The 27,045-nt window shown below is 33.4% G+C and overlaps 2 protein-coding genes across 2 annotated transcripts; both read right to left on the bottom strand.

The window, feature by feature from the left end:
• Positions 1 to 449: 449 nt before the first annotated feature.
• Positions 450 to 10,237, bottom strand: LOC127073828 (uncharacterized). The gene is made up of 13 exons (XM_051015058.1): positions 9,214 to 10,237; positions 8,970 to 9,126; positions 8,157 to 8,269; positions 7,924 to 8,025; positions 7,203 to 7,272; positions 6,643 to 6,698; positions 5,966 to 6,016; positions 5,552 to 5,656; positions 5,391 to 5,435; positions 3,485 to 3,581; positions 2,396 to 2,598; positions 1,593 to 1,679; positions 450 to 789 (listed from the first exon to the last, which is right to left on the bottom strand). The coding sequence occupies exons 1-13, from the start codon at positions 10,021 to 10,023 to the stop codon at positions 649 to 651; spliced, it is 2,037 nt and encodes a 678-aa protein (XP_050871015.1). The 5' UTR covers positions 10,024 to 10,237; the 3' UTR covers positions 450 to 648.
• Positions 10,238 to 14,743: 4,506 nt separating this feature from the next.
• LOC127073827 (delta-1-pyrroline-5-carboxylate dehydrogenase 12A1, mitochondrial) lies at positions 14,744 to 21,772 on the bottom strand. Its single transcript, XM_051015057.1, has 16 exons — positions 21,433 to 21,772; positions 20,567 to 20,649; positions 20,069 to 20,172; positions 19,642 to 19,709; positions 19,035 to 19,092; positions 18,760 to 18,873; positions 18,336 to 18,419; positions 17,474 to 17,578; positions 16,998 to 17,111; positions 16,612 to 16,743; positions 16,435 to 16,524; positions 16,209 to 16,298; positions 15,594 to 15,806; positions 15,367 to 15,477; positions 15,179 to 15,258; positions 14,744 to 15,077 (listed from the first exon to the last, which is right to left on the bottom strand). Exons 1-16 carry the CDS (start codon positions 21,513 to 21,515, stop codon positions 14,939 to 14,941), a joined length of 1,668 nt encoding a protein of 555 aa, XP_050871014.1. The 5' UTR covers positions 21,516 to 21,772; the 3' UTR covers positions 14,744 to 14,938.
• Between the last annotated feature and the right edge of the window lie 5,273 nt (positions 21,773 to 27,045).

The raw sequence follows: 27,045 nt of genomic DNA, 5'->3' as shown, positions 1-27,045 counted from the left end.
AATTAATCAGACATGTTTGACTGATTTCAAATAGAATTGATTCTAGATATAAAATTAATTACACATGTTTGATTGATCTCAAATAGAATTGATTTTGTGTGCAGAATTAATTCTAACTTGGAATTAAATTTTATAATTTTTTTTAATTATAACATAATTTTTTACACTAAAATTTATTGCTAAGTCACTTTTAAATAAATGCATTTGAACATATATAGTTATTCTTTCAACTCATTTGTAAATATAATCAATTTTACAAAATCAATTCACTTAAAATAAATTAAATTGTTTGAAAATGAAATATACAACAGTAGAAATATAGTCCCCACAAACAGAAATCTCTATATCCCACACTGACACCAACTTGAAATCATCAATCCAATTGTGTCAAAAATCAACATAAGAGTGTTAGTCTACTACGATACAAATGCACAAATACAGACACCAACTTGGCCTTCGAAATCAGGAATATAAATTTTGCATTAAACCTTTTGATAAAATTTTACATGATTTCACAAAACTCAGCTGGGGACATGTGTTACTCATTTCCAGCCAACTAAACAACTCAACCAACTTTCTTTACTTAACTAGTCTAATACATGACTCACAGACACAGTAAACCAAATTTCTGATTCAGTTCTCTACAAGTCAAATCCGTGGACGTCTCCCATCAAAGACAGCTTTGAATGATTCACGTTCAGCCCGGATTCGTTCCTGAAATGTGCTGTGCTTCTTTGGTTCTGCGATGTTTTGGGTTGGACTTTCCTCTTCAGATAAAGGATTTGACTTCTGCAAATAAAAAATACGTGATACAATGGTTTCATAAAAGTGTCTTCCAATTAAAATCGTAGACTGAACTTTACACCCTTTAAAATCCAGAAAACATACAAAGTACAACATATTAGGTTCCACAAAAGAAAATAGAAAACAAGTGTATAAAACCTTCGGCTTTGTTTGCTAATGTCAATAAGCTACCTTACAGTTTATTGAATTAGCTTACAAACTTGTTCCATCATATTACAATGAAAAATACTGGCCATCAAAAAAATGAAAATATTTTGAAATAACTTAAAATAATAAAAATAAATATAGCAAGTAAAAAAGTTAATAAATATAATGTGTAAAGAGTAAACATTATGGCTTAGTTTGATCTATACCTCACTAGAATAAGGTTTGATTGTTGTACTTTTGTGTCATTTAATAATTTACTACTATCTCCGGTCATATTTATAAGAAAAAAATCATTTTTAAATTCATTGAATAATTAATGTATTTTGAATGTATAATAGACGAGATACATTCATTATTCAAATAATCTAAAAGGTTAATTTTCTCTTATAAATAGGACCGGAGATAGTAATCACTTTAAAAGCTGATTTTATCAAAAACACTTCAATTTCGATCAACTAACTATTCAACTATCAGATATCATCTATATAAGTTAGATTTTTAACTATGCTTAATTTTACAAACCAGCCCTAAATATCAGATAAGACATTATCAAATTACCACCCAAAAAGGGCAACTAAATAGTAGTAAATGTTGTTCCTAAAATTTAAGCAATATGAAGTGATCAAGTCAAAATAACTAACCAGGTTGTATCCAGCACCAGGACCAATCACTAAAGACAATGCGGTTACCTTCCTTGCAGTCCCAATTGAAAATCCTGTTTTGCCAACCTGAAAGGATGGTTGCAAAGAACGAGGGCAAGGGGTGCTGACATTAAGAAAATGCCTATAATGAAAGGAATCAAATCAACTGTCCCCTTTGTATGTCCTTTTTTCTAGTCCATTTAATTAAAATAATGCCTAGCAAAAAACTAGATGAGAAAATGCTACACTATTTAAAAGAGAGAAATTTAGAGATGTATCATTATCTAATTGAAGGGACAGATGATTTTAATCTATAATATAAGCAACAAAAACAGGTTGTACCGGTATTTCTGTTGTGGCAATGTTTTAATACACACCACCAAACATAAGAAAAACTCTTAAATATAATGGTTAAAGTCATTTCCTTTTTTATATATTAAGTGCCCTCATTACCTTAACAATCAAAAGAGCAGAACACACAGCTAGAAGTAAAAAAAAAGTAGAAAAAGATAACAAATACACCTACACACATTTAAGAAAATCTGAAATAAAAACAAAAAACAGAAACCGTATAATTGATAGCACACATGGCCCTGAACAACTTTACCGTGGTATATGCTTGATGCCATTGTTCAATGCCTACATCATACCCTTTTCCTTACCCCCTTTCTACATCTCCCATGTGACCCAAAAGAATTTAAGCAAGAAAGCAAATATTTGCTACCAATATTAATACGGTTGAAACAGACTTCAAATATTTACTCTCTAAGCTTTCAGACAATAGCATCAAATACATGTCATACCTGATCACCCCAATGTACAGATTTTCTTTCCTTGCCATATTGATGAATTAACCCAGACAGAGCATTATTATTGCCCTTCATACCTTCAGTTTGGTAGTGTTCATCTTCACCAAAATCTTCTGACCATTTGCTTTTACCCAGTTCTCTGACTTCTGTTGGATGTTCCTCTTCAGCATCCCATCTCTTCCCATCCTTTATGGAGCCTATATTGATTGCAAATGACTAACCACAGTGAAGAGATGAAAGACAGAAATAAAACCAATCTAAAAACTTCAACCAGATTATTATCCAGAGATGATACTGTGTAACTGTTGGACGAGGCGTCAAATATGCAGTTGCCAGTGGACTTGGATTGTCTGCGAAAAACCCAACCCATCACAAAAAACCGCCTCCGCCAAATGATTGATCCCACAAGTTGACGAGATTTTTGCGATTTTACGGTGATATTCAACCAATCGATCCTATGTGTAATACGCAGAATGGACAAATAAGAATGTTCGGATTGCAGGATCGTGCAATCCCACGGGTATACTCGCAAACTTACCAACATTGCTTCTAACCATGTACTATGCCCTAATTTTTTACCTTTTTCCGACCAGAGAAAGGGTTGAAAAAGGAATAACATGAGGGAAGAGGGGAAGGGATGAAATGAAATAACATTTCAAGATAAACCCACACTCCAATATTAGATTGGATACTTATTTTTCTCTGTTTGGCCAGGTCAAGCATCTCATTGGTTATAAACTTATTAACCTATGTCAATCTGACCTCATCCAATATTATAAAGAAAAATAAGATGCACTAGTTCTTGCAGTTGGGCATCACTGATATGATGCAGTGTTGTCAATTGTGGATCAAAAAGAATAGCAGTTAATTCAAAATCCGCTACACAATAGTGCTATATCACTGCTATAGCTGTTATTTTACCATATTTTGTATTTACATAACGTATCGCAGAACAATGGCGATTTACTAAAACTCTGCTTCGCTATAGCCTCTATTTAACAACACTGATCAGATGTAGCCAAAAAAATGACATTAACAGGATAGATACAGCCATACAAACACTATTTGGTTAGAGCACATTACCTTCATCCCTGATAGAAGGGTCAACAGCTTTGTCAGCTTCTCTGCCTTGCGCTGCAAGTAAAGCATCATCAAGATCATCCTCCATATCCATGTCAACCTGGAAAACATACCATATGAAACCAGTCAAGTCCACAGCCATAGGTAGCTTCAAATTAAAACTAGTTATTGCAGCTATATGACCATCCGAATAAATACAAAAAAAAACCAATGAAACCTAAATAATAGCTTCATGCTGTACACCTTTAAATATGTTCTTTTTTTTGGTATAAACAGGGTATCCTAGCCTCATGTTATAATTTACTAAAACTAATATAAATATGCTATGTTTTATACCTTTAAATATGTTAAGCTTTTTATATTATATCTATTACATTTTACTAAAACTATTCCAAATATGTTACGTTTTACCTTTAAATATGCTAAGCTTTTTAGGTATAAACCGGGTATCACCATGCACAAATGTAAGCTCTACCTAAGAGTTTAAATGTTTGGCATACCCAGCCTTGGATTCAAATACAAGACTTGTGCCATCTCATTCAAATTTCAAACACCTTTGGGGGTTAAATGTTGAAGTTGTTATAAATAATTTAAAACAAGTACAAGAAATATAACGCAGTTGCTAATTTTAAAATGGTCACTAGAATGCCTGCAAATATCAATAGTTACTGAATTATACACTTCCTTTTTTGGAAATATTCATGACATTTTATTTAGTCACAATTTGATAAAGTTTCTATAGAAATAACATAAAGGCTTTTGCCAGAAGAAAGAAATTAAATTTGGGTAGCTGAAAGAAGTTTAAGATGTTATTTATCATATTTGGTTAGAGCATAATGCCCACATCCACAAACAGCATCTACATAGGATTGTTTATATTGCTTCTGTTTTGTATTCTAATCGAGGCACCTTCAAAGGCGGTTAATTTTTCTATGTACAGAATGGTTGGACAACTTCGCATTTTGCAACTGGTTGGCACTCTAACTTTTTCTTTGTTGGATTTTTGCATATTGCACTCCCTAAGTCATGCCCAAAGGTAATTTGTGATTTGGAGGATTTATTTTGGCATGTGCAATACTAATGCGAAATTGATTTTTGAGTTGAATCAGAGCAATCCGCTGGGGAAAATCACAAAATAGTGAAATCTTCAATTTGAGAGATTAGGTGTTTCAGACTAAGCCTTCTTCCATCCACTTCCAGCCTAAATAAAAATTATTGGTAGCATACCGATTAAAATACTAGAATGTACCACGAACCTAAATAACGTACCAACTATGTATACCGCCACGTACCCAATATTTCAAGAATCATGTATGGCGTACCCGAACCCATACCATGTACCAGAGCAAGTTGTGAACCATGTGACTATGAAGCAACTTTTTCTCTTGTTCTGCCTCCTCCGTGAACTTCCTATACAAGTTCCGCCTCTTCTCCTTGTTGTGTGAGAGTGTGGCAACTAGGGTTTGTTTTGGTCAAAGGGGCTACTAGGGTGGGAAAGTGGAGAGAAAGGAACATTGGGCTGTTGGCCCGATTGTAAAAAAAAAAACTCTTTTTAGTTTTTAGCTAGTGGAGGCATAGAGCTAAATGACGTAAACTTCTTGTACTTTGAAGAAATCAAAAAAGTCTTATTCTTTCACTTCGGCCCGAAGTCCTTGGAGAGTATCATTTCTCTTATTTATGTTATTTTGTATACATTGATAGATGATTTAGCTGTAACTTGCGATTCATGTTATGATACCACGATTTACACTTTTATTTTATTTTAACTACTTTTTGTTTATGTTCTATTTCTCACTAATAAATTTCATCTTTAACCCCAAAACCAGAGGAGTATTTAAAAGTTGGTCCCTAATACTCAAATTGCACACAAAGGCTCAAATGAAAAGAGATATTCAAAAGTTACAATTACCTCCTGTATTCTGTTTTCTTTTAAATCATCTCCATGAAATAGTGACTGTAATTTCAGTAAAAGAGACACGGTGAAAATATATATACAAAGCCATTACTATACAATTTTTACAGCCTGAAAATTGCCATTTTCACACAAGTAATACCAAATTTACAGCAAACCTTCACATCAAGCTGCAGATACAAGGATGGAGAGTCTTCCCATTGCTCAGCCATTTTCTCTATGTCTTGCTGTGTAAATCCATGGACATTCCTAGCAGCACAACCCTGAATAAAGAAAAATAATTAAATCATAATACTGAAAATCATTTAATAATATAAGAGAACTTAGTCATTGATCGTGACCAAAACAAGCAAATGCTTACAATCGAAAAATCAAACATCTAATCCAATAAGGCAAACAATAAAGCAATATGTAAAAATTCTCTATCATCATGCAATTGAATATTTTAGATTGTGACTTAAGAAAGATTATTTACTTTTGCACCAACCAATAACGATAATTAACTGGGTGTTAGACTAAAAGAAAAACAAAAATGAGGCTCCATGTTGCTCGGTGGAAATCAATAAACATACCACTGGATCCTTGTAAGTAGCTTCTAAAATGTAAACTTCGTAACCCGATCTCTGAATGAAAGAAGAATATTCGTCAGCAAAGGAAGCATTGAATAGATATATCTCGTGTTACTACTCTTCAATTCCTAGGTATATTTAACTATGACACAAATATTGATGATTATAATGTACAGATGCCACTGGCATTCGTGCATCAACTTCAAATGAAAACATCTTTAAATTCAAACATATGAAAACTGGAACTTCAGTAGGAGGCAGCTCGTTTCACATAAAGCAATGGAACAGGAAGTAGCAACCGTATCACTTAAAATAACACTATGATATTCAGTTGGGTTATTATAGCAAGTCCTAAATTCAACAAGACTGACCCAAAACTCAACAAGACAGGTAGCTAGGAAGCATAAAAAATATAGATAATCTTCAGTGGTTCATTATCAGCTCAGTTATTAGCAATTATTAACTTCAAATATTTATTACCAATGATTTTCTACCCTCTTTTCTACATTTCTATGTAGTCATGATAAGAAACAGAAGTGCATACTTTTACAAAACAAAACTAATAGAAGGCAAGTGAAACATATGTCTAGGGTGAATGGAGAGAGTATTACAAAGATATAGTGAGTCGTCTTGAGCATACATGGCAGAGGTTGCTATCAAAAAAAGAATTAATGGTATACCTTTGCAGTTGCCCAAAATTGAGCAAAATCAGCTACCCGCAGATTGCGGTCATCCACTAAGACGAGGAACAAATACCACCAAGAAAAGGGTCAATTGCCGAACAAAACTGCATCTGTAGTTAGTGAACATATAGGTGGTGCATGGGCGCTGCATCACCACTTAATCTAATAGGAAACTACACATTTGAATTTATCATATTTCATAACAAGTCAGTTCATAGCCTTCCAATCACTCTTTATTACCTTTACGCTTAAGTTCTTTTAATTAACCTAAGAAACAAAATTTTCACTTTTCAGTATCTGAATTAACTATAACTAATTTCACATGATCACATCTGTCAGAGGATATTAAGCCTATGACTGAGTACTAAGTGTGTTTCTATTACCAATAAATCAAAAAAACAGTGCCACACTAGTGGGTAGGGAACTCATGACAAAATGCATGATTTTTCATCCAGAGCAAAACTGCAACCTCAAACTATGTCAAATATCCAAAATAGTGGAATTCGTCTGTCTTAAGTTATAAGAATAATTTAGCCAACACATTTCGTGATGCATACCTATAATAAAGGTAAAGGCTCCCTCGTCAACAGTTTTCTTGAATGCTTTCAACATGCTTGACCGATAAGCCTGCAATGGCAGGAATGCAAAAAAAATGCATTGATTCAGTGCGTATAACATATTAGAGGTTAGAATGTTGAAATTTTCCAGTATGTCTTATAAAAAAACTTGTTTATAGAAGACATATCCAAAATAAATAAATGAAGGAAATAATATACAAATTTCCTGCAATATTACAAACAGGATCCAACAACCAATTTCACAATTAACGGCCATGTAAATCACAACTTGAAAACAAGCTCCCAAATACTCTGCATTGCAAATATTAGGTTCCACTCCCTAGCTTCCTTATATCATAGTAATATTTACAAATTCCTGGTACTTTTGTTTGAAAAGCAATCGGAGAAAATCTCTGGATGCACAGTAGCCTCAAAACTGTATAGACTGTGTTAGTGTGTTAACATGAACTCTTCCCTCACTCAAATCTCTAAAGTCTTAACAGAAGAAGTTTTAAGATAAGCAATAAACTTCGTACATTCAATGCAATAATCGCACCCCCCCCCCTTTTCTCTCCTCTCCAACCTCCTCCGCAGCAGGGAAATTACAAGGACATTATAAATCTCATACTACTATCGAAACAAATGAGAGCAGGCATTTAAAATATAAATTGAACAAAAAAAATATGGGAAAACTACACATCACAATGCAAATAGCAATTACCTCCTCCATTTCAGGTTCATAACAATACTCCATGACCTTTTTTGTTACAGGCCTCTTGTTTCTTCCTGAACTTGAAGATTTTGATCCATCATTATCATCAACCTTTTCAACCAAAAATACAAATATTAACACCACATCCACCAGAACTTACCACATAATCAATCAAAACCTCATATATGACAAGATAAGAATGCTTTGTCAAAAATATAAAGTCGGTATGAATATTCAACAACCTTTTCAACCTCAGTCATAAAATAGTCATCCATAGAATGAATTCGTGGAGCATCACCACCATTTTCGACTTCTAGATCACGCAACATCTTTGCCAAGTAACTCTTACCACTGCCTGAAAAGGACACAAACATGTAGAAAAGATCTCAACAGAAGAAAATAATCAAAAACCGCAGCATGTAAAATGGGCAAGAAAATACTGCCACTGATGCAACATAAACATAAAAGCCTTCCCACATCACAATCCAAGACCAAGAAATCACAAACAGGAGCTTCCTCTAGATTTGCAACTCAGACAAGAAGGAAATTACAAACATTTGTCATCGTCAGCAAAACCCAAGAAGTGTAAAATTCCCTATTCACATTCATATTATTGATGAATTTTCTCCACACTACACCCAGTGGCGGATGAGGCCATGGCCGCTTCAAATATTTATCATTTTATATACATATATAAGATTAGTATAATAATTATATATACTATTGTTCCAAATAGAATCAGCATTAATCTGATAGTGTAGTGGTAAGACCTTTATTTGCTACTCGGAGGACCCAAGATTGATTCCTCAATAGACTATATTTTTGCATTTTAGAGTGTGGATAAATGGTATAGGTTGAATTCAAATTGACATACCACCACATAACTTATTAATGATTTGGTAATAAATATATAGTCTTACCAAAGCTTTGCCACTGATTATACTTATCCCCTTTATCTCATCAAACAAAGTCAACTTGCATAACAATAACAATTCACCAACAACAGGACTCTGGCCCAACAATAGCAATTAATAACACAGCAATGAAAAGTGCACCTGGTAACCCACGAAGTATGATCACAAAATGGTCAGGACGTGAAGTTCGAAGTGGCTTCCGGAATAACTGGGAAGCATCAACAAACTTAGGCTTCTCATCAGACAATCGATTCAGTGGAAAAGGTTGAGCATCTCCCAGGTACTGTTTTGAGGGTTCCTGACAGAAAATGAAAGCAAACAATAGTAACAAAAGGCTAGCAGCAGCAGCATCAAACAATGACAGCAAGCATGAGCATTAGTATACCTCTATAGGAAAGCCAGTGGAAAATTCTGGATGGTGGGGTTTATTACTGTGAAAATAAGGTTGGGGAAACGGATGAGGTTCATGAGCAACGGAAGAAGTAACAGGAAAAAGAGAATGCGGTTTCTTAGGTGGAGAAAAGTATGTTTTGAGCTGATTATTGGGTGGATCCAATGGAAGAGGTGGCGGCGGAGAAGTAGGAAGAGGAGGCATGTTCCTGAAGAATCTAGAAGCTTCCATTTGACCGGTATTCTCAGAAAAACTGTTGCTATTGCCATTAGGGTGATGATTTTGATATGGATATGGATAAGGATTGTGCAATTCTCTTGCGTTCAAGTTATGATTACTATTATTATGATGATGATTCGCTTGTTGAGCTTGAAAGTGGAAATTGTGATCGTGGTAAGGGGCGTTGATCTCGCTGTGGTGTTGTTGAGGATGATAACTCGGAGTAGAAGCGTTGTGAAGATGTGGCGGCGGCGGTGGTGGAAATGCGTCACAGTGATGTTGCGGTGGTGGTGGTGGTGGTGGTGGCGGCGGAGAGGGTGCGACGTAAGCGTGATGAGGATGTTGAAATGGAGGTGGATTGAAACCGTGATCGCGAATGAGCTTCAATCTTCGTTCGTCATCATGGATTCTAGGTTTTTTGAAGGTTCTATCGAAATCGGCGTCGTAAGGGACGGTAGGGTTAGGTGGTGGTGGCCAATTAGGGGAGGGGGAAGGGCAAAAAGGGAAGTGTTGGATAAAGCAATTAGGGCAGAGATTGTTTTGGTATTGGATTGGTCTGGGATTGGGACGCCATTGACGATCCATTGAGGAGAATGTTGAGAGATCGAGTTGGAAGTTGGAAGTTGGAACCCTACTGAAGTGACTTGGAATAATAATCAGCCGGAGAAAAAGCGCGTTCTGTGCGTGCTGTATCTACGCACTCGGATCAAGATGCTCTCTCTGATTCAACAAGGATAAACATAGTTTTCATTAAACACTAAAAAATTGATAGTGATACAATACACTCCTAGTATAATATCATTATCATATCTTTCACTCACACTTAATTAATATCATGTCATTAGCATTAAAATAATTTTTTTAAATTTATATATATATATATATTATATTATATATATATATTATATAATATATATAATATATATATATATATATATATATTATATATATATATATATATATATATATATATTATATTATTATATATTAGTATTATAATATATATTATATATATATATATATATATATATATATATTATGTCTTGCGATGATTGTGAAAGATTTTCTTCGGAGGGCTTTTTAGGAGGTTTTGGTGTGATTTTTTTTTTAGGACAAATTTAATTATTTATGATGATTCTAAGAGGTTTTTAATAGGGAACTATTCTAAAGATGGAGTAGTTTTGTAACATGTTTACACCTAGTTTATGACGGAGAGGTTTGTCAACTCCAACTTTTTTCCAAAACAGTGATATGATCTTTGGAGTTTCAAATGTTTGGATTTTCGTCAAGCATTGTAGAGGCAATCAAGTGCATATGCCTCTGGATCTATTGTGTGTGGTTTCAAGGAGACTGTGAGTCGTTAGCCTGACAAGTTTCTTTTCATCCTTGTTTTTTCTTGTGTCTATTACTTTGAGGGGGTTCTCAAAACAAGTTTGAGGGAACTTTTGGTCGCCTGCATCATTTTTCTCATCTTTTTTGAATGATTTCTAGTGCGTTTTAGGTTTTTTTTTCTCCTGTTTTCCAATGTATCTTTGGTGTTCTCAGCCACGAAAAGTGTTTTTCACTTCCACAAGTGGTGCTTTTTGATTTTGAAGATTAAACTTTAGTTCTTGGTTTTAATTTTATGGGGGTTTGGTTTGACCAAACTTTTATACTAATGTAGTGGTTGTTCGGGCTACACATCGCTAAGTTGTCTAAGGAACGCTCTAGCACGGTGGCTTATGTCTATTATGAGGGTTTTTTGTGACCTTTCACTTGAATGATAGTGGAAGGGTGGATTTGACAAAATATCGAAATCATTTTCTTTATTCATTTTTTCACGTCGAGATGGGCAAGAAAAGCTCACACAATTTACTTATCCTTCCAAACAAGGACAAATACGCTTGGATCAGTGAGGAATCATTGAGAGTGATCTCGATGTTCTTGGTGTACTCTCATCCCCAAGGAGTCGATTGTCAGAGTGGAGGGTGAGGGTTCACAAGACTGGGATGCGGGCATTATCTTAAAGAACATGCATATTTGTAGCAAGTATTGTATAATTGTCATATCGATGTTCATAACATTTTTCAAAGAGATGGGTTTCCAAATGCCCTTCATGGAATTCGAGAAGGTGGTAATCAAGTATTTTAAATTTGAGTGTTCGCATTCCTTTGTTTCTTTCATATATTCAACTATTTAAGGCTAGAGAATCTCGTTAGTTGATATAGCAGTGTTTCTTTTAAGCAAGCATGAAAAACCTTTGAAGGATTTGTGGAGTGTCTTTATAGCTTAAGTAAAAATAATACTTGATCATTCCATGGATACCATCTACGAGAATGACGTTGATGAATGAAAAGAGGGTTGTTATGGAGGACAAACATATGTTGGTTGATAATGGTAGGGATGTGTTTGTTGATGGCATTCCATGATTCTACATTTTGGTTGAAATACCACATTATGAAAAGAATAGTGGGCTTATATTTACCATTGGAGTTTTCAGCTCATGAGGCTAGACCTTTCTAATATGTTCTTTTGTGGAAAATTGGGGAATGTCCCTATGGAATTAGGGTTTTCTCGCTTGAGTGGTCGATGGGTGCATGTTTTTTCCCTAAACTTGGGTCTTAGTTTATGTTTTGAATGATGTCGATAGGTTTCTAGGTAATTTTGTTGTAAATATCCTCGCTTAAAGTTTCTTACACTTTGCATTTGTATCGTTATAAACATGATGTCCCACATCCATATTGCGTAAAAGAAAGTTGATCCACTTTATAAATAACCATGTGGGAAGCACGAAGGGTGGAAGGAGACATATAACATAACTATCATGTGTTTGCCATTTGGGTGAGGATATTGTGTAATGAGATCAACTCAACTTTAGGCAGGAAGTTGACTCAATCTCAAGTTATAATAGATTTGTACAAGAGTCACGCATTTGAATCCTAGACAAAATAGTAATCAGTCATAAAAGTATAACATAACAATCATATGTGTTAAGGCCCTATTAAAGCCAAAATAGTTATAAAAACATTGTGAGAAGAATCACATTAGGATCATCATTTATTCATAGATCACTAACCCTAAGGAAACATTTGGTTTTACATATCGCATGCATGGTCTCTCCTGTTGTATTCATTACAAGTACATTATCTCATTGGAAAATTATTGCATGCACGAAAAATTAATTTCTCTCATATTTGCATTGTTTGAATCGACTTATATTTTAATTTATTTTATTCAAATGAAGTTTGATTTAATAGAATTCAATCATGTGATATTTAAATCGAATTATGATTTGATTCAAGTAAACTTACTTACCCATTCTCACTATTGGATTTGAAACACCTTTAACATTATTTGAATCACACAAAATTTTTAAGGGACTTTTTCAATAACTTATTTGAATCGAATCATATCATGGATGAATTGACTCATTTGATTTGAACAAATTCCTTAACATTTTATTCACATGGTTTAGATATATGAATTATTGAAGGATGATGAACATGATTCAAATCACTTGGGAAAAATCCAATATCTAATTTAAAGATAATTTATAATCATGTAAAGAACTTATAAATTGATTCAAATCATTCAATTATATCACTTTTCTTTTAAGTGTTATTTCATTCATGTTTCACATTATTTTATAAATCATTAACACTTAATTTTTAATGTTATTGAATATAGTGAATCTATAATTTGATTCTACTTTGATGGATTTTTTCATCATAATTTTATTTAAGAAAGTTTGATTCTATGTTCAAAAGTAACATTACTTTGAGAAAGTTTTATCATAATTTTGAATGTTATTTAAGAAAGTTTGCAAACGAAAATAAATTTTGTATTGCCCATAGAAAAATACTCAATAACTCCTAGTTATTAAACTCACCAAAGTATATTTACCCACTCACTTAGGCATAAAACAATCTAATGATAAAAAAAAATCCACCTTTGACATTTTCTTCCCCGGTAACACCTAATATGACATTGTATATCTATCTAGTAGATGATATTTATTATGAACACTTTATATTTGTTAAGATTATTTCATTGTTATAAGGAGATAAAAGAAAATTGTATTTCTTTTACATTGCACAATAAATAAATAAATAAATAAAAAACAAAACTTCATAATAAATGCCCAAATCAATTAGTTTTAATTTTATGTAAGTTTATTTATTCTCTGTTATTTTAAAGAAGACTAATGTTAATTTATGTTTTTGGGGCAAAAGATAATTATAATAAAAATTTATTGGAAATCATGTGTTAAATTTAATATAAATTTATAATAAATGAATTTAGGTTTTTAACAAGTGCTCAATACAATTTAACATTACCCTTTAAATAAAATATAATTTATATCAATTAGAAAAACCAATCATACTTTCAAATTGTTAAACAATGGTAGTACTTTCATAATTTAATATTTTATAATTGACATAATGATGATTTAATAGATATATTATTTTTAAAATATAAATATCTAAATTTATTAACAGCATGAATTTATGTTATTATCGAGTGTTTATCCTCCTTATTTTTTAAAGTGGTTACAATAAAAGAACCGTATTTTTCTTGTCAATAAAATAGAAAAATGTATATAGTTTCTTTGTGAGATGTATTAAACATTTCAATGAATTGTATTAATATTTATAAAATATAGAAGAGTAGTTCATATTATTGAGGATTGTAAAAATACAAAAAAAAATTAAGTGAGATTCATGTGAAAAATTTAAATGAGTTTGATGAATGTTAAAACTCTAATGAGATCAATTTAGTATTTATTTATTTTTTTAGTTTTTAGGAGTGGTGAATTGAAGTCATCAATTGATAATTAGATACTAACATTAAAATGCATAATTTTTTTTTTAGTTTTTTAGGAGTGGTGAAATTTATTTATAAATAAAATATTCTCTGCGTGTAATTTCAAAGAATAATTCCTCAAATTGATAAGAATTACAATTCATTTTAGCTAGAGTTTGGAGAGAATGAGACTCTTGTTTAGCTGTCAAGACTTTTGCTAATGTCAATTCTCACTTGGTTTCAATATATTTTTTTTCATATATAAGCGTTTTTTTTTTATATTCAATATAAGAGTTGTTTTTTACCTAACCCCCATTCGTTTGTGTATCATTTTTTTTTAATATACCTGCCTTTATAATAAAAAAACAAGTTTTTAACTTTTTAATTTTTAAAAACTAAAAAGAGTTTTTAAGAAGTGTTTCAAACATCTCCTTAGTTTCTTACTTATTTTATCGTTAATCTGTTTTATATTAATATAATTTTCTTGTGAAAAAAAACTTACTTTTATCATAATAGCTAGACGTGTAAATGCAAGGATAACATAATCAGAGCTAAATAAACATTCAATCTACTTAAGTTTATTCTAAAATATATAAATATAAAACTGTGATGGGAAATATCACTTCATTCTCTACTACTAATGAAAGCCAGATTCCCTAAAATTTATTCTAAATCCTAATCTCACCATCTAACTTCGTAGTCTCTTTCATAGGACTCTTCAGGTTGAAGGAGGAATTTCCCAATCCTTTGATACTGGTCCATAATCATAAATTACTTCTCTATGGCAAGACCATACAAGTTTTATAGCCTCAGGTGTTCCAATTCCTGCACCTCTGGGGTCACCAGCAGGTCCAAACCTGCATAAATACATTCGTTGTTTTTTCACAAATTGACAACACATCAGTATATGTTTTTGGTTCTAAACAACAAATAAATCACTTTAAAGATATCCACTTACCAGTGGTTTTGTGGAGCTCCAGTTGTTCTTGCTCTTAGACCTGCGTAAGTAGTGCCATTTACTGATTTCCCAATCACTTCCTGCAAAACAAAATTTATCCATGAATAATCATGTCAGATATGACAGGAGTCCTACTAACATCGAGACAAATCGCATACCAAAATAAATTTGTGTAATAAAGATCTTACTTGTAAAAATAAAGGATCGTTTGAAACTACGGCGGCAGTTAAGTGTGCATGCATTTTTTCCAAAGCCTCCAACACAATTGGGAGTTGATGGTCTTTGTAGTCAGTAACAACCTGGAAAAAAAATAAAAAAAGGATTAATCTTGTGAGGAAACACTGACATTGTATTTTGATAATAAAGGCTTCAGAATAGCTTTATTTTTTCATGTTCTAAATCTACGTTTCCGCACCTGAAAAGGTCCAAATATTTCTTTTGTCACAAGCTCATAATTCTTATTATCCTTCATAATTTCCTCAAGAGGAACATAAACTGCAGTTGGTTTAATAGCACCATAAATTTGTGGAATTGTATGATCCTCCAAAGGCTGACCACCAAAGAGCAACTTTGATCCTGGTATCTCAAGTAAATTTTTTGTGTGTTCTAGCAACGCATCAGTTGTAAACTGCAACAATTGAGAAAACACACATAAGAATTTTAAATGAAGTATAGTTGCATAAAATAAAGCAGATAAATATTCTGCCAAATTTGAAACAGGAAGAAATGGTTTATAAAAAAAATTACTCCATTTTTAGATGTAAAGGGTTTGTCACTGAGAATGTCAAAAACATAATGCACAAATCTATATCAACTAAGACAAATTTAAATTTGACTCTTCACCAATCAAATAATATAAAAAGATATATCATGTAAACTAATTTATCTAACTTATCACAATTACACTAGAATTAGTTCATATAATAAAGTTTAAAAGATATTAGTTGTCGTGGCTTTCAGTACTTTAAAGAGAAGAGTTCCATAAACTTAGTTTAAATGTAAAATACTAAAATCCTGCATTAATACTTACAGTAAGGACTGGGCCAATTGTCAAGTCTGCTAGCTTTCTTCTCTCAGCAAGTTCTTTCAACTTAGATACCAAGGAAGTCTTAGACCAGTTCTGAACAAGGGAGATTGAGACGCTAGAGTTAGTAACAACACAGTACATAAGGCATGTCAAAGTTACAACTTTACTCCAGTTCTTGAGAACATTCAACTATGAATAAATAACAAAAAGAAAAACAAAGGTGACTAACCTCGTGCATAATTAACAATGATTGTGCCGAGCACTTTTGACCGCTGCATGCATATGCATCCTGGTCACATACCCATGCAACGTAATCTTCCTGCAATCAAGAAACAATAGAGAAAATATTATACAACTGAAAACCGAGTCAGTGTAATTCTGGAATCCACAAAATATTGTAAGAAACCTGATGAACATCAGGGCCCAATATTTTCCAGTCAAACCCAGCATCTTCTAATTTAACACGGCCCTTCAAGTCATCAGCCAACTTCTCTGCCACTCTTGAACTACCCGTGAAAAGGGTCATTCTTGGATTTGCCTGTAAATATAATATCACTTCATGATCAAACATCATTATAAAAGGAACATGTAGCCACATACAGGTATAGAATATATGTTAATTACAAAATAAAGGAGCTCAAAAGACAATAAGACCCAATAAAATTACAGCATGAGTTGAAAATTGAGATTTTTATGAAATAAAATCATAAAGTGAATTGGTAATCTTTCAGCAATAATATCAGCTTCTCAGAATCAACGTTTGAATGAGAAAAAAGGTATCAAACAGCCAACCTCTAGCAGCAGCTTGTTCATTGTCTTTCCATCACAATTTATGAAGTCTACATCCTCTACAGGTAAGCCACAGGAATGAAGAAGGCGCAGCATTTGTTCCATAACAATGCTCACCTACAACAATTTGAGTCAATGGTTCAAAACTATACTACAGAAAGATTTTAATATTTTAAAGGTAAGTAGTATTATTCTTTTCAAAATCCAACAGAAGCAAAGCAAAATAAGAATGCCTAATTGCAATAGACACAATGGATTTTAAAACCGAATAAAAAAATCTACCAAATCAGGTAGTCTTGTATGGCAGGGAAAAATGCAAAATCTTCCTCATCCCAAAGAAGATAAACCATTGCATCAAAATTACTTTCACCATGGTATTAGCAATCAACATATCATGTAGTCTAGAAGGTAACCAACCCTCTTGTATCAATTTTATATTACAATGTCGTAAAAGTCCTCAAATCAGAGCCAAAAGTTACCTTGCTATCGACTTTAAGGACTGGCTTGTTGCCCATATAAAGTGCACCCATTAATTGAAGGACTGGAATCTCTAGGGGGAAATTAAAAGGAGTAATAATTGCCACCTGCAAAACAAACTTTCACCTATGAGATTACAATACACAAGGACGGAAAGGTCAATATGGCAATAGTGTGTGAAAATATCTAAAGATTCACTTCATAAACCAGACACAGAGACACTCATTGAATAACTACATAAAGAATCCATATGGCACCACTAATCTAAACCACATCAGAAATAATTTAACACCACCCCCTGCTCACACACACACACACATTTCTCTCAATACAACATCAAAGAAAGCATTTCTGTTATAAAGACTGAGCTCTTGTATGCAAAAACATCTAAATCAACATGCGGTTTGACCTTTCCATCATCTGAAACCTCTGGAATTATTTCTTTATTTTTTATTTTTTAGGGTACAATCTTTATTTAATAATCACAAAGAAATTAGATACTCTGACCAAGGTCATTAATATATTGTCTTGATATACATATGGAACTGAATTGGTATATCAAACAGTTGTATTATGCCCACCTCAATACTGAATCAGAGCCACAGATTTATTATATGTTAAAAGGTCTTATTTTGAAAACCTTGCTCTTAAATTTAGTTTTTCATTTTTTCCATCTCTTACAGTGAGCTCAAATTAAATATATAAAAAAACAAAAAAATAGCTCAAATCAATCACTTCTATAAACTAACCTCAAGGTAGTTGATAATTTTGGAGCAAAGGTATCAGTGGTGAGATAATAACAGAGACTACTAGTTCACAGAACAGGTTATAGCAATTTAAAATAAAGTAAAACACAATCCTTACCGGACCATATGGCCAACGAAAGCCATGACTTTGCTGTCCAAGATGATTTCCAGGTACTGAAAAAGACCTAGCCAGGAAGCGAACCTGCCAAAGATATGTTGAAATGAATAAATGACAAAGGAGGAATGATATGAACTTAATAACTTCACGGGGAAACCATGTGAGATAATTTTATCTCTCTCTCTCCCCGTCCCTACTGTATGTGTGTGTGTGTGTCTGATAAGGTTAAATTCCTCCACTGCAGAAGAATTAAAGCTTCAATGAAAGAACTTGGAAGGAAATTTATCAATATCTACTGGAGAGGTAACTACCAATTAAATAAATACTACCAATTTAGGTTCTTCCATCATTCTGTATCAGAGAATGATAGATTTGTAATTAGGATTTTACTCATTTAACAATGGCAAGTCTAGTTTTGATGTACCTGATCTCCGCAGAAATTCTCCAGAAATTTTTGCGTCACATAAACTTCAGAAAATGCCTGCTGATAACTCTTTGGAGAAACTCTTTGTATTAGCCTTGCAAAGAAATCTGTAACCTGAGGATCATGCAGCATAAATTATGAACAGTTCCAGTTAAAAAAGAGAAAAACATGGATAATAAATAGCTCCTACTGTCCTGTAGTAAATAGACTTCATAATATATCTTATAAAACTCAATAAACTATCACACAAACAATATATATTTGGTTAGAAATACCTTAGGAAGTGATAGCATGTGAGCTGCCTTAGTAGTTATGTCTCCATACATAAGATATCTGCACATAATTTGTTTTAAAAAAACTTAGACTTCAAAAAGATGGGCAAAATAAGAATGTGAGAATTCATTTTATATTATACTCTAAATAATATAATACATGTTACTATAAGTGCCTGAATTGGTTGCATTCTGCAAAATGACATTTGTGACAGTTTAAAGTTTCTTTATTCTTATTTTTATCTTCGGAAGCTTAAGAATACATGGTCCCAGGTATTTTAGTTACTCATCTTAGCAGAAGTCTAAAACTAACTAGTCTAGAAGTTCATACTGTAATCTCACTTGTTTAATCGGGAAATATGGAAAAACATCAGAAAAGGATTAGCACTCCAATGACACTTTGCAAACCAACCATCCGAAGATCTACTCACATTTCCATTTCAAAATAGTATAAAAATAAATGCTGTACTGTTTTCTGTCCAAAAAATACAAAAAAAAACTTTGGGGATAGTCTATATATTCACCCATGAATGCTCCGAAAAAAAACCTGTTTAGACAACAGTCTCATATAATAGACAACATAAGACATAGAAGGATAATTTGCACATACCTCTCTGGTGCCTTAAAGGGATTGTGTAGACCATGTTTGGGACAGCTGGACAAGCTTTCTACAAAGGGCTGATAAGTCAAACAAATAGAAAACTTTAGTCAACATCTCTCTCTCAAATCAACTAATGAATTCCAACCAACTTATCAATTGCCTTCAAATTAAAATTTGTGTTTGTTCTCTTTATTTTTTCATAAAATACTGAGAAACCTGTCTCACATACAGAGGTTTAAGCTTTAAACTTGAACCTCTTAAGTAATAGGTGATGAGTGGTGACTGATAAGGCAATGCCTCAAGCAGTGAGTATCTCATAGTTTGAAGAGTAATGAAGTAATAAAAAGATAAATCCTTGAATATATCATGTTAAGTTTCACTGAACAGTAGTTTTTTTTTTAGCACAACAAAAGAACTATAGTTCAAGGAAGTGGACCTGAATGCCTGATTCCTCAACTTCAGCAACTTTAATAAATGGCTCTCCATTTAAAGGATCCAGAATTGTATTCCAGTTTGATGATCCAATCCATTTACCCTGCACTGAGAGAGAAGACAACAAATACATTCAGAGTGATGGCTGTCATAGCATTGCACAACAAGTTTGATTGAAGCTAATTTAAAAAAAAACTAAATCATACAGAAATTTACAATAACACTCAGTGCCATCCAGATTTTGATGAATAAAAAGAGCAATGATATTATGGAAAGAATTTATCCTTTTCCTTTATATAACATTGTCTTCTGATAAACATAAAATTGAGCAAACTACTGGTTTGACACCTTGAAGACAGAATCACAGAAAAACATAAATGAAACAAGTAAATTTATTGATGTTCACCCTTCTCAATCTTTACTCATCAAAAACATTCAATGTATTATGAAATTCACAAGAAAACTTGTGACGAACAAAAACAACAACGGTAACAGTGCCTACCCAAGTTCAAAACTTCAGCAGGCTTTGCACCAGATATCTCTTCTGCTTCTACTGTGGCCGCAAGTGGTAATGAATGGACACACCTGCAAGTTAATATAAAAAAAAAAGCACTTAGCAGTCAAAAACCACATTAAGACTTGTTTAAGAGACATGAAAAACCCGACCATCCAATGTGAGACCACTGTTTTGCTACTTCATATCATTAATTATAAGACACAATTACAAGAATGAGCTGGCATGGCAAAGTATTAGGATCTCACTGCCTTTAAACTCTAAAAAAATACACTAATGAAATAAATTAATATAAACCAGGTTAGAATTACAAAAAGCAACTATGACATAAAAGATCAATAGATCATCGACCTCATCATAGGCATATTAAGTGCATGTTCGAATTGGTAGTGAAATTGACATAATCACAATGTGACCACCACGTCCACGGTCGCATAAAGACTTTCGTGATTTCGGTCGATTAACACACTGACCGCGGTTGTCGTAGCGTAAATTATTATTTATCATAAAAAACCTGTTTCGACTGCGCATTATAAAACATGACCGAGTGATTTTTTTTGTTTGAGCTTCAACAAAATCACTGCCATCATGATTCATCAAACAAGTTATGATTCCGAAGATGCATTCTATTTCTCTATGTTGTTTGATGAAAGACGCCTAAGTAGACCATCAAACCAAGTTGACAATTTCAACGGATCAAAATACAATTGTTTATTAACTGACAAAACCGGTGACTATTTCATGTAAATTCAGATCGCAGTATTATAAAATATTCAGCATAAATTGAACAAATTCAGATCTCTGTTAAATGAAGATTACTAAAATAATAGATAAAAGAAAAGATAATAAAATACCGAGACGAATTGAAAGCAGCAACAGCATTGTGTTTGGTAAGAGAAGAAACCCTAGCGGCTCTGGTAAGAAAAAGGTTCATCATGGTGTTGCAGACGAAGTGTTTGTAAAGAAAAACCCTTACCACACTGAATTATAGTTATAAGGTGAGTGAGAGTCGAAAACTAAAAAGAGAAATGATCCTATAAGTGCCTATTTATTCGTCCAAAATCAGAAACGTGTAACCAGTTGTATCGGGTTGATAGTTTCGTATCAATCTGAAATTGAATAATGATGGGTCTGATTTCGGGATAAATCTACATGTGATCCACGTATCTATGAGTCAGTTCGCTCCATAACAAATAAGTACTGCAGTATGTTATGGATCTTCCATTCGATACATAACACGTGCACGTTCTCATTGTGTGTCATCACTGCACCATCTAATAATTTTATTTTATATTAAATTATTAAATAAATACTTTTTAAAATATTTTTCTCAATAAGGAGATGAAATTATCTATAATAACTTCATTATTATACTTGTTAAATAAATTTGTACAATTATGATAGTCCTGTAATTGAAATAAATGTGTTGATTAAGTTTAGAATTAGTTCACGATGAGGATTGAGAAAAATAAATGTGAGTTGAAAGTGTTGAAAAATAAATATCGAGAATTTTATATTGATTAAAAAAATGGAGATTGAAAACTTTATAAGTTAGAAAACTCATACACATATCAATTTAAAATTTTGGATGAGTATGTGGTGTGTCTCTCATAAGGTGTGTTGCTCATAAAAAAATACCTCAATATAAAAATGCTCTCATATTGAGCCCCTGAATTAATGATCCAACGAGTCGTTGGTTCGAGTGAAGGACTAACTCACTTGTATCAAAGGTCTTCCTCACGTGGTGGTGACTATAAGACATTTCCTGTTGAAAAAGTGTCAACAACGATACAAGTGTATGTGGATGAATTTGTTTTCGCTTGAGGGGGAGCGTTGTTGATAGATTCACACTTAAGATGGGTGTTGAGAAAAATAAGTGTGAGTTGAAAGTATTTAGAAAAAGTGTGAGAAAGTCTCACATTGATTAGAAAAATGGAGATTGAACACTTTATAAGTGAGAGCACATACACACATATCACCTTTAAGATTTGAGTGAGTATGTGGTGTGTCTCTCACAAGGTGTGTTGTCAATAAGGAAAGATCCCAGCGTAAAAAATGCTCACTCATGTTGATTCCCGAATTGATAACTTAACATTGAGAACTTATGTATGTGAGTTTTTTTGAGTAAATGATTATATCCCCGTCTCAACCCTAAGGCTGGGATATGTGAGAGTCGTTTTTCTCCTATAATCATGGAGAACATAGTTTCCCTCGTTAACTGACTTTTTTGTCCCGTTAGTACGCAAAGACATGTCACTCCCCACATTTTAATAAGCAAGTGAGAGACAAATTGACTCAAGAACAATATAGGCGAGTTATTGTGAATAGTAGGCATTCAGGTACGCAACTTTAGGCGGCATGTGACGTTACCCTTGTGTTCTCCCAACGCTAGTATGCTTGACTTGCCTTGATTCTCTTTGGATTACATTCTCTTAGGCATAACGAGATTATCTCAATACACATTTCCTCAAGCACGACTTGGAGAGGGCAAAGTAATTTAATCTCATGAAGAAGGCAATTTACTTGTGAGCGAGATTAAGATCGTCGAGTCTCTAAGATGAGACTCTGTAAAGGCAAGCTTGTCCAACTTTTGGGCCCTTATTCATAGCGGAGTCCCTCAAGCTTTTCTATAGAGGGTGCGTCCTTTAAGTTTTGCTTTAAAGGTGAGTACATCAAGTGTTGTAGCATTTTATGCTTTAGGCATGCACACCTTTTGTTTGTTATTTGTCTTTTTTATCCTTTGAGGATTCTTTTGCAATTACTTCTATGACGTCCGTCTTCCATATCAACTATGTAACACCTTAAAATCCCGACTCTTTATTTATAAAAGATAAACAGATAATTTCTCAAATATCGGTGTTACACATGCTCAACATACATCTTTATCATGTAATAATAAGAGATAGTAGTGGAACTCAAATATTAGTCATACTTTAATTGTCTCAATAAAATAAAGTACTTCATAAAATGATATAACTCAAACTCAGAACACAAAAAAATAATTAACATCTCGTCCCAGTGTTACAAATTAGGGCATCAAAGAAACTAAATAATGCGAAAAATAGTAAATAACGAATAGGCTTCTACGCCATCCTCTAACCCACAACAGCTAGGTCTCCTCTACATGAGTATTTGTACCATGAGCGTAAAAAACACCATAAAACAAAACAAACAACAGTGAGAATACGCTCATAAATGTTAGCGGTATAAAAGACAACAAGGATAATATCATACATAACATTCACCAAACATATGAATCATTCATAACAACAATAATTGATTCAAAATGTAGTTATGTATGTAATGCAATCAATTCCTCAACTCTAATGTATGTAGTACCAATCTTGGACATCGGAGTTATATTATTGATATCCATTCACCAATGGTTCCCCTTCGAACTGGATTCCCCTTCGAACATCGACTCGTCATTGATCCCCCCTTCCGAACCAGTGACAGATCATTGGACCGAAGTTCGTATATATATCACTGACACACATGATACATGATATGCAACACCAACATACAAGTGCAATAATCACTATTGGTTCCTCTTCAAACTGTAACCATCGCCTAATAAGGCCACCATAGTAGTTTTTTTTTATCAAAACTACACTTTTCAGCATATGCATATAATTATAACTCAACAATATATAATTATACAAAAACTTCACATTACTCATTTATTCATATAACTTTCACATATCAACTTAACATCATTGAACTCACCAAACACCAACAAACAATAGCCTCACTAAAAAATAACTCAGAAATCGAACCGGCGACCCAGAACAATCAATGTGGTCATGACAGGAAACCCTCTCGTCATGAAGGTCGTCATGATGTGACAGTCACCCTCTTTCCCCCACACACGTCACCCAGTTGACGATCGGGTATGAAGCCCATCTCGGGGGCTATAAGGGTCACCCCGTCACCATGCTGACACCCATCAGCTCACCCAGTGCAGTGACGGTTGGCTCGTCACGGAGGTGACGACCGTCACCGCTGTACAGAAAATAGAAACAGCGATTTTAACCATTGAAGCTCTTCCAAAGCTCCAATTTTGATTCCAAAATGCACAAAAAATTATTACCCATAATTATGCAATGTTTATTACATCAATTACCCACAAATTAATCATGATTTCCTCAATTTATCACAAAATCCACACCATATTCATCATATTAACACATATCAATATAAAAACTAACATCTAGATTTTTCATACAATTTTTACACGAATTTCAGTAGTAAAATCAAGGCACTAATTTATATTCATCACACCAATTAAGACAGGTATTACACAAACCTTCTCCAAACACACTAAACTCAACAATGGAGGAAACATAATAGAAAATAAAGAAGAGGGTGATGATCTCTCTCTCTCTCTCTCTCTCTCTCTCTCTACCCTTCATGCATATTACACCTAAATATGAGTAATCCCCCATTACCTCATTTTTTAGCAAAGTCCAAGCTTTGTCTATGGAGTTCTCCAACCTTTGCTCTCTTAGGGCTTTTCCACTCTTTGGCCTCTTTTCACGTACTGCTTGTTCTTTTTCCTTCTTCTCCAAACTTTTTCTATTTATATTTAATAAAAACCTAATATTTCTATTAAATTTAGTTATCACCACAACTCCCCTCAACTTTGGTTAATTCTCTCCTTGCCCAACCAATTTCATGAAAATACTATTTTCCTCATGTTTACCAGTGATTTCTGATAAACAACCGTTAGTCTTTCAAATTTATATATTTTTGGTAACTCACAGGATCGACTAGATTGATCCTAGGACATGTGTCTCAAGAACTATTATTACGGTGATTTGACTCATGGTTAAGTTTATTTCTGATTTGTGGACAACGAAAAGTGCTTTGACAATAATTCTACACGAAACTTATGACTTTATGAACGACGTAAATGACGATAACTTTGCAGTAAAAGGTTTCTTAAAGACAACAAAAATACTTGGGAAAGGTAAAGATAAATGACTCAAAGTAACTGCTTTAATTTTTTGAGAAAGTACTGAAATTGAAGACTTGGCGAAATGTAAATACAAAAGTAAAAGTGATGATAAACTACTGAAACTAAGGGCAATTCGACAGAATGAAAGGCAGTGAATAACTTTAATTTAAATAATCGGTATGAAATAGATAACATGAACGAAACTTATGGTGTTCTTCATACATACATTTTCAGCGTAAAACTCTTTTCTCTCGCTCTGGTACTTCGAGTGTATTTTGTGAATTTCTGTATATCTGTTTGAACACCCCCTGAATCTAAAACTAAAACCCCTATTTATAGCAATTCGACCCTAACGGCCTCTACACATATGACTGTCACGTTTGCCATTCTCAAGCGTTGCATGTCTCAGATGTCTCCACGTGTTGACCTAACGAAACGACTTTGTTTAAATTTCAAATGCTTCTCGCTTGGAGCTTCGACTCTGTGAACGCCTATGTCGAAGAGAGCTTTGTGGAAATCAAAAATCTTCTAAGTCTCAGGCTTCGACAGCAAAGAATTATTCACCCATGAAAAGAATTTAAACAGCTTTGACATAGCCATCTTTTATTTATTCTCCAAAATGTAACACTTCCAAAGGACTTCAGCTATCTGGTCGAAATCCCCAGCTAACAAATTGCCCCCAAGAAATGTCTATTTCGAATTACTGTAGAAATGGACGTTTTTTATATTCACCAGACTTCGACCAGAGACCTTTCATAGATTTAAAAAATCCAAATTTGTCAGTTAATCATGATTAACTTTTTCAAAAGCGTCTCATCAGAACATGTGCGCAGTTATTTGTCATCATGAACTTCAACTTCCAAGAAAATAAATAGTATTCTCTGTACCCTTTTTCAGGAAAAAACCAATATGTGGCCCACTACCCTAGTAAAGCGTAACCAGTCAGCTTCGTGGGTTTAACACTATAAAAAGCTCACTTGTCATTTTCTCTTTCTTTTCACGAAAAACCTCCATTTTCCATCTAAATTCATCTTCTCCAACTTCTCTGAAACGCTTCTTCTTCCCTAAAACCCGAATTCTTCAAAATCTCCAAAACCCATTACAATGTCTTCCGATAAACAACAAAAGCAATCAAAGAACATCAAAGGTGCTGGATCCTCAAAAAGTTCTACTTCCCAGAACATTCCAACCAGCACAACCATCACTGCTCCAAAACTTTTGAAAGAACAAAAAGCAATTTTTGCTTCTCAGGTAATGGTTCCTTCCCTACTTTCTGGAAATGCTTTAGGGTTTTTAGGCCCATTAGTATCTGAAGAACATTTAGAGAAATGTGCTCAGTTTTTTCCTTGTCATCATACTACTAAACCTATAGCCAATAAAACTGTTTCCTCTAGAGATAATGAGGATCTAAACCAGAGAGAAGCTTTTCAACTGGATTTTATCACTGATAGTTTCAGAGCCTTTCGGTCTTGTCCAACTCTAGACAAATCCTATCTAGCTTGGTTAACAA

This window comes from Lathyrus oleraceus, chromosome 4 (assembly GCF_024323335.1).
Source record: "Lathyrus oleraceus cultivar Zhongwan6 chromosome 4, CAAS_Psat_ZW6_1.0, whole genome shotgun sequence".
NCBI lineage: Eukaryota > Viridiplantae > Streptophyta > Magnoliopsida > Fabales > Fabaceae > Lathyrus > Lathyrus oleraceus.
Note: the sequence above shows the minus strand (reverse complement) of the source record. Positions and strands in the feature narration are given on the sequence as shown.

Excerpts from the sequence above, each read along its gene's own strand:
- LOC127073828 (XM_051015058.1), bottom strand. The coding sequence starts at position 10,023 with ATGGATCGTCAATGGCGTCCCAATCCCAGACCAATCCAATACCAAAAC. Across the intron at positions 8,270-8,969 it reads CATACTTCGTGGGTTACCAG|GCAGTGGTAAGAGTTACTTG; the intron begins GTGCACTTTTCA and ends TGTCCTTTTCAG. Across the intron at positions 2,599-3,484 it reads CCCTTCTATCAGGGATGAAG|GCTCCATAAAGGATGGGAAG; the intron begins GTAATGTGCTCT and ends CAATCAATATAG.
- LOC127073827 (XM_051015057.1), bottom strand. The coding sequence starts at position 21,515 with ATGATGAACCTTTTTCTTACCAGAGCCGCTAGGGTTTCTTCTCTTACC. Across the intron at positions 20,173-20,566 it reads TGCTGAAGTTTTGAACTTGG|TGCAGGGTAAATGGATTGGA; the intron begins GTAGGCACTGTT and ends CTTCTCTCTCAG. Across the intron at positions 17,112-17,473 it reads TCCTTAAAGTCGATAGCAAG|GTGAGCATTGTTATGGAACA; the intron begins GTAACTTTTGGC and ends AAATTGTTGTAG.